This window comes from Hydractinia symbiolongicarpus, chromosome 12 (assembly GCF_029227915.1).
Source record: "Hydractinia symbiolongicarpus strain clone_291-10 chromosome 12, HSymV2.1, whole genome shotgun sequence".
Taxonomy (NCBI): Eukaryota; Metazoa; Cnidaria; class Hydrozoa; order Anthoathecata; family Hydractiniidae; genus Hydractinia; species Hydractinia symbiolongicarpus.
The window spans coordinates 11074644-11082909 of record NC_079886.1 but is presented as its reverse complement, the minus strand read 5'-3'; the positions used below and the strand labels follow the sequence as shown (position 1 = coordinate 11082909).

At 32.0% G+C, this 8266-nt stretch overlaps 1 protein-coding gene across 4 annotated transcripts; it reads left to right on the top strand.

Moving 5' to 3' along the window:
* The first annotated feature begins 637 nt into the window (after nt 1-637).
* Nucleotides 638-8144, top strand: LOC130621779 (hypoxanthine-guanine phosphoribosyltransferase-like). 4 transcript variants are annotated; one of them, XR_008980925.1, is made up of 11 exons: nt 638-763; nt 2789-2895; nt 3127-3260; nt 3904-3953; nt 4218-4280; nt 4744-4761; nt 5014-5096; nt 5462-5508; nt 6410-6566; nt 6950-6979; nt 7615-8144. XR_008980925.1 is itself a non-coding variant. In XM_057437123.1 (11 exons), the coding sequence occupies exons 1-11, from the start codon at nt 743-745 to the stop codon at nt 7660-7662; spliced, it is 651 nt and encodes a 216-aa protein (XP_057293106.1). In that variant the 5' UTR covers nt 638-742; the 3' UTR covers nt 7663-8144. The 4 variants fall into 4 exon arrangements, 3 of the variants coding, with proteins under 3 accessions (XP_057293106.1, XP_057293107.1, XP_057293108.1); XM_057437123.1 differs by having other exon boundaries at nt 6517-6566; XM_057437124.1 differs by having other exon boundaries at nt 6410-6456.
* Nucleotides 8145-8266: the final 122 nt, after the last annotated feature.

Genomic DNA, 8266 nt, shown 5'->3' with positions numbered 1-8266 from the left:
TGTCGTGACTCTTAAAAACAACAAAAATCAAAATATGAAAAACGCGCAGCTCATGTTATGCAAAATGGAAAATCCCAACAACAAAAATATTGCAACCATCAGTTTACTTGGCAAGAGACGTATATCTATAATAAAACTCGTATATATATTTGTAAATATTGTGCTTTTTTTAAATAATTATCCCCTGTAAATATTTGTAAAATAATAATAATAAAACGCGTACGAGTTATCCTTACATCAACAAAACGCTATGGACCCTGGTATAACTTAATACAAACATCTCTATTTTTGCAACCTTATACTATGTGTACATCTTAAATTGTGTGGAGACATGGCAATTCCAAGCTATTCCCTCTTTTGTTTTTTCTATCTTTCCGGTAACTTTGGAGGATGACATAGTTGTCTTGCTCCAGCTAACGTGGTAGTTGAGTATACAAAACAATACCTTGCTTTCATAGTAAGTGCCATTTTCGCAACTTTTACATCGTATTGATTGGGAAATTGGTCGCATGCGTTTTTTTTAAGGAAAAATTTTGCTTGCGCGCCTTTGGGCTGGTACATCATGTACAAGCTTATCTTTCGCGTGGAAATTCAACGATGAGAATCACAACGATGGTGTGTTATATCAGCTGACACAGCAACAAAAAAGCAAAACATCAGCTGTGCGCCATGTGTACTTCGAACTCTTTTTCTCTGCGAGACTGTGTATTCAGGCGCGTGTTCATTGATTTAAACAAGAAGGATGTCTGAAAGTTTTATCAAGGTGTTCAAGTTTGATTTTTTTTTATTTTGCTTGTAAAATGCATTAAATATGTGGGTATATATTTATATCGATGTAAGTCTCAAGTCAGAGTGATTCGTAACTATACTAAAACTCATATCCCCCTTGTTGGCATTTAAAAAAAGAGATAGATGTGCATATTTTACATGGCTAGGCTCACAAATATCGAGGGATATACCCTGTCTATTATATCAAGGATGGGTAATGGCTTACAGCTACTGAAACTCCGGTCTCCCGCATAAAGTGCAAGAGTTGTAACCACTAAGCTAACCAAGCTGATTTTGGTAATATAGATGAATTCCTTTGTATAAATTTTCTAGTAAGCTTTTTCGGGTCTTGCATCTTCAGTACATTTCGTCAAAAGAAGGCATTGTTAGGACTTTAACTAATAATTCAAATAAATCAGAAGGTGTCATTATACACTTGATAATAGTTTAAACCCTAGCACCTTTTTTTTCTCTACCACGCAAATGCCAGAACCAAACATCTTACCACCGAAAAGTGAACATAAAGTAAAAAGTAAAAGGGAATTCATCTATTAAAGGTGCGTAATCACCCTGTAGGCAACTTTTTTTGAGGTACCTATTTTTTAGTAAAAATTGAAAGATATACATGGGAAAACATTATCCTGAAAATTTTATTGAAAACTGACAACCAGAACATGTTCAAATGTTTCATAGAAATAGCAAACTCACCCCAATTTCTTTTAGCCTACAGAGCTGCCATTACATTTCATTGCACGAATCATGCGATAATAAACACACAGCAAAATCCATCACATCGTTGCTGGACTCATTCTATTACAGAAAAAAATAAGGAATGAGGCAGAGTATCCATAGCTGTGTTTCCATCGTAATGCTTTTATAAATGTATCCACAAAGTTTCGAACATGATAAATCAGATAAATCAATCAAAGTTTCTGTGTTATTCTTTATTATTTAATCGTTTTAACTTACTGAAATCAGACTTCTTTGCAACACTGACCATTTCTTGTTGTTGTTTCTGAAGACAGCTTCGCCTCGCTAGCTGTCTTACTTTTTGATTATTTTCCTTTGTTCAAACAGTATCAGATCTAGACAATTAGAATATCTAAATTTTCAGAATTTCCCCTTTCATGCTCTAAATTTAATTATCTCCATAGTGCTGCAACTATCTTCAACTATCATAATGAGCATTCTCCCCCGTTGGTTATTTTGGCTTATAATATGCAGTAATCCATGTCAAGTTAACAAAAAAAGAAAGAGCGTGATCATAATTTATAATCACGAGGCAATGCTGTGATTTCTTATTTCGGTTTTGTTTTGTCTGGTCTCCAAAAACAATGACAAATAGAATAGAAGAAAATTAAATCTAAGTGGAGAAAGTGATACGCCTTTTTTAAATGCCATGTTTTGCAAAGATAAAACAAGCCAAAAAGAACAGCATGGTGAACGGAGGCTACCATATTGGCGATTTTATCGAACTCCATCTCAGAGCTCATTTAAAGTTAAGGCCGCTTGTTTACCTACGGTTTCACATGAACATTTTTTGACGGCTCGCTTATTAGACAAGAATAAGAGATCAACAAGATCGTTAAATATGGCGGCTGGAAAAAACAAACAATAAATTCAAGATATTAAAGTATATTTCCATTTCTAGTACGTTTTACATCCTCAAACTTTCAGGAAAGTCATAACTCCGTCTGAACTTTGAAATAAATAAATAAATAAAATGTATATGTTAATTTTTTTGATAAGGGTGATTACGCGCCTTGAAACAATACTTCTGTGACCTATGGGCTCAGCTTGTTTACCATCTCATAAAATATAACATCTAGATACACACAGTCAGAATTATGCCTTAGAAAATTTACTGCAGTCACAGACAATTCTGTGACCAACCTGTCTATATATACCATAAATGCAAGACATTGTAAGGATGTATATAACGGTATTATAAAGCACTTTTTCAATTGCACATTAAAATAATTTAATTCTGGCTAATACAGTTTCTCTGTTATTGTTTTAGATAGAAGACGACTACAAGTTGTACTCAACTGAACATTTTAGTTTTCCAAGACATTATGAAGATTCCATAGGTTCTATACTCATTCCACATGGACTAATTGTGGATAGGTATACATACCCATTTTCTATCAAGTATATAAGAAGTCTATTTGAATAATAATTTCTCAGTCTCTTTTTGGGATATAAGTAGTTTTTATCATTAGGGCATATCTGGCAATGTAATCAAGTCTTCTTATATGTGTCTTGATCCTGCAGATCCTTACAGATCTTAGATGTTGAAGAAAACAAAAAGACAATCTTACTAAATTAATGATTTTATATGTATAGTTTTGATTTTAGAATTGAGAGAATGGCTAGAGACATTCATGAAGGATTTGAAGCTGAATCAATGACTGTATTATGTATATTGAAAGGAGGATTTAGATTTTGTCAAGATTTGATGCATTTTATAAAACAAATAAATAGAAATTCTGGTATGTAAAACAATCTATATACTTCTTTTCAAGTATGTGCTCTGCTGTGAACATTTCATAATTTCCAATTTCATAATTATGTATAATATAAGTTTGATTGTGTAAGATAAAACATTCCATTTTTATTATGATATAAATATTTTTTCTAAATGTTGGCCAAATATATAATGTGTGTTTTAAATGTTTCTAGATATTTAACATGAAGCATATATCCACAAAATAGAGGGAGAGAAAATTCATGATAAAAAATAAAAATAAGGAAAATTAAATTGGTGCAAAAAATTGTTGATACAAGATACAAGAGTGTCTTTAGATTGTTGTATCAGATGAACAAGCTGTTTTAAACAGATTAGCTGAACATTTGAAATATATTATGTATTATAGTTTTCAGGATTATACCTTAAGTTTTGTAGTTACTACTACAGCCACAGCTTTGCTTACTTCTAGTTCTGTTGAACTTATCTTTGACACTGAAGTATAACGTGTATATCATATATAATATTAAATTTGTATTATGTAAAAGTGGCCTAAGATAAAGTATGGTGAGCCTTCAGTGGAATATAACAACATACATCAGTATGTTGTTATATTCCACTGAATTATTTAAAATGATGTTTTAATTTGCCCATTTACTTCTCTTTAGGTAAATCCATTCAATTAGGGTTAGATTTTTTGAGAGTAAAAAGTTATATTGTAAGTTTCATTTACATTTTTTGTTTTATTATGTGCCTGATGACAGTCGATCTAAAACAGTTTGTGTAACAAAACCCAAAAGTTCCTAGTGAGACTAGTAAATAAATAAGGAATAGGCAATACATTACTAGTTTAGAGAGAAAAATTACAAACAGGTGATAAATATTTTATGTAGAATAAATGAAAATTTTAATTTGGTCTTTACCACGTAACCAGAGGAGGAGGGACAAAAACATCAATGTAAACAACTCTTCTTCGGTTTAGAATGAAAAAAGTGGAGAAGTTAAAATTCTAGGTAGCGATGATTTAAGTCAGTTAAAGGGAAAGGTATGTAGCACTGTAATCTTGTATTTTTATGTGACATTTTAATTCACAATTCTAATAGTTTACCAGTTTAGAGGTCAAAGATTTTTGATCCATAAAGGTTAAAAAATCTGTTTGCAAATTTTTTAATTTGCAAATTTTACTAACTTCTCATTTTGCAAAAATCATCCTAACATTGAAGATAATTTCACTCTATATACTTCGAAAGGATATTTTTAGGCTCAAAAAAATTGTTAGGGTAGATGAGCATTCTCTTCAATAGCAAGAATACTTTTTGTTTTATGATCTACTAATTTTAATGTTGTAAGTTTTTGCTACACAATAATTTTACAAACAGCAATTTTTGTGCATTTTGTAAGAAAGATCTGTAACGTTTCATTTCCAAATCTCTTCATCAGATTAATTTTTTGCATTGCAATTTGTATCCGCATTGCTTTCTTCTTTTACCTTCTGCTTCTTTTTTTAGAATGTTCTCATTGTGGAGGTAAAAGCAGTTTTTCTATTATGCATTAATCCACAATTACAATGTATAAATTTGACTGTGTAATATCCCTTGTGTCACACCCGTTTTTTGACAATTAAGTATGTTTCAGGTTGGTCTAATTTCCCCTTAGTGCAAATGAAAAAACTTTTCAGTTTTCTCTCCAAATGTTTAATTTGGAATTGCTCTCTTACACTGGCACTTTTTCTGTCTGTTTTTTACACATCAAAGAATGTGTGTTTTATTATTCTTCAGGATATCATTGATACTGGCAAAACTATGGAAAAACTATTAGCAACGTTGGGAAAATTTGAGCCTAAATCTTTAAAAGTTGCATCGTAAGTTTCTTTTGGACTATTTCTTTGAGCTTTTTATTTATATAATCTATATTATCTGTTAAATATTGATTTTTTCTCTAAATTTTGTGCAACCCTCTGTTCCGTCCTTGTTTTTATGACAAAACGATCAATTAATGTTGCTTTGGCTGCAATAATTTGGAAAACCGATGCATTATTTGCAATATTTTTCAGGGCATTTTATGAAATTTCTTCCACAATTACAGTTCTTGTTTTTTATACAAAAGTTTCTTATTAAAAATAAATGTCGATATATATCGTCAGCAGGAAATAAATTCTTACTGCGTAAATTTCGTTTTGTTTGATGGTTTATTTTTACGTACGTTTCTCAATATCGTTCTTTTTAGATTATTAATAAAGAGACGCCCAGATAGCACTGGTTACCGACCTGACTGTATGTTTTAATTTATTATTTTAACTGATGTAAGGACCTCGCACATTTTGTTAAATGTGATCGAAGAAGATGGTACTAAAGTCAGTACCATTGGAAGCGAGAAGAAGGGGGGGGGGTCATCCCCTCCAATTTTTTTAAAAAACAACGTTTCCCCGGTCCTTTATAACTAATCCTTCGCACCGATTTTGGTTTTTTCAACTATTCATGTTTTAAGGATACCTATAGCCATGTTTGAAAAAAAAACTTTAATGGCGCGCTGTTTTGAACGTAAGTTTTTCACCCTGTATGTTGAAAAGTTTATCAATGGAACTAAATGTAATTTCTTTTCCAGATCTCAGTTATCTGTGAAACGGCTTTGCAATGCAGTTGTTGACCTTTTTATATGTTGCATGCAATGCTTTTGATTATGTTTTTCGATGCATTGCTAAAAAAGGGCTTGATTTTTTGTGTTCGCGACTTCCAAGGAGACGCATTGATAAAAATTGTATTCTCTTCGTCTTTTCATGGAAATCCGCACTTGATTTAAATTCTACTTCAGTCAAATTGATACATTTTACCTGAAGTGTTAAAACTCGTGTAAACAGCCTAAGACATACACCGTGGACTATAGTGACTTGAACCGCCCTCAGTTTACTTTGAGTCTCTTATTTTTGTCGGACATTCCTGTTGTTTCTTTATGTTGGAAAATATGAATTTCTTACTTTGCAGTTTATATTTGCTACCTCATTATTAACTCGATCGGATTTTCGACGATATCAAAAAAAGAAAATAAGGTTAAGGGTATTCTAACAAAAGTCAGCTTGTGCACTCTCAAAAATGTGAGAACAGATAATAATTTAGATCACGCGACAATACGGACCCGTGAAACTGTTCGATAATCGATACATTTCATTTTTTTCAGATATTGGTTTTCAAATTCCCAACAAATTTGTTATTGGTTATGCATTGGTAAGAATGAACTTGTACACTACTAACAACATCTACTTTTCCCATTTTTTTTCTTCTTAGACCTTGGATTTGAGATTCCAAATATTTGGATAAGTGGTTACGGTGGTTTTGTAAGTGTTTTTAGTTGATGCACCACCATGCATGGCAAACACTTTATGTAACTGACCACAACACATGCCACACGTCGCCATTAATCACGCGATATTCAGAGCGGTTGCCGTTAACTCAAAATAAGTTACACAACAGTTTACAACAGTCGCCGTTACGACTGCAAGAGATGTTGTACAACAAATGTTGCTGAGATAGAATTTTTCTATCTATACAGTAGTTGTGCAACAATAACTGATTTTTATTGAAAACCGACCTTTAAGCAGCGCGAAACACGAATCTATCTTTCCTACGCCTCCAATAGTTAATCGCAATGAACGCAGTCATGTGTTAAATCTTTCCTAACATTTCTCTCTCTTTAATTTTTATTTAATGTTTATTACAGGATTATAACGAATACTTCCGAGATTTGGATGTAAGTAAAAATAATATAAATGTAAATTTTTCCCTATTTCTTCTTAAAGGGGCTACGAAACGCATGTTGGTTTTCGACTTTTAGTGACTTACACGAAAGTCGAGCTGATGGCGGCGAAAAACAAACTGGCTTTTTTTTTGGCATGTATGTAATTTACAGGCTCGAACATATAGATATATCTAGAATTTTTATCTTCTCCAGCCTTGGTCATATTTTCATCCAGAATGAGTCTCGCTGAAATATTTCTTTGTAATATACTTTTCGAAAAAAATAGGGCAAAGTGCGCTGGTCTGTTCTTTGCGAAAAACGCGTTTGCCGGATTTTTAATATGTGCGCGGGATATACGGAAAGTGAGAATTTTAACCGGTTCGCAGCCCCTTTAATCTACATAAGCATATTATATAATATTATTTAGGCTGAAATTTTTTGCAAAAAAAAGAGTATATGTTAAGCATAAAAACAGAAACATTTTAAAAAGTGTAAATAATAAGCATGAAATTTGGACGGGAAGGAAATATTTTCAACGTGGGAGTGAAAGTGTGTAAAGCAAATCTGTTTTGAAATTTTCATAAGCTTACAAAAATATGAAATATAAATAATGAATGCATGTGTTATAAACATGCTCTTTTTTATAGCATATATGCATCATAAATGAACATGGCAAGCAGAAATATTCCGTATAATGTTGACATCATTACTTGAATAGGATGTTTTTGGATACACACCTGTCACGTGACGAAAAATACATGCGTATGTGACGTGATTTTTTTCCATAGGATATATCAGCATTTTTTATAATACCTATTATTTTTTATAAACATTTAATAATTTAACCTTATATGGACATAATTTTATCAATTTCATTTTATTTTGGAGTTTCTAATTTAAGGCGAAAGCCCAGTCCGAGGAACGCACTGTAGTGCTATTACTGTGATGTTCTTAGTGTTCAAAAAAAATTTCAAAATAATTTGGATTTCTGATGCTGAAAAAGCTTTCAAATATTGCGCCATGGTGAGTATTTTAATGGACTAGGAATTCTCAACTCAACACAGTAAAATATTTTTATCCAATTCAGGCCATGGAGATGAAAAAATATATAGAATTTTTGTATGTTCTATCAATGTAACCATAGTATTAACCAAAAAATATTTGCACAAGAAACAAATGTTTTTATTCCTTCGACGTTTTCCTGCCGTCAATTTAAATGTGACACTTACCACAGCTAGACCTTAAAGACTCAACGACTTTGCTTCAGTCCGGTTGAACGTCAGAAGTTTTCTTTCCACG

Coding starts and splice junctions, on each gene's coding strand:
- LOC130621779 (XM_057437123.1), top strand. CDS start 743: ATGTCTGAAAGTTTTATCAAG. Junction 5,509..6,516: donor CACTGGTTACCGACCTGACT/GTATGTTTTAAT, acceptor TTTTCTTCTTAG/ACCTTGGATTTGAGATTCCA. Junction 6,567..6,949: donor TAAGTGGTTACGGTGGTTTT/GTAAGTGTTTTT, acceptor TGTTTATTACAG/GATTATAACGAATACTTCCG.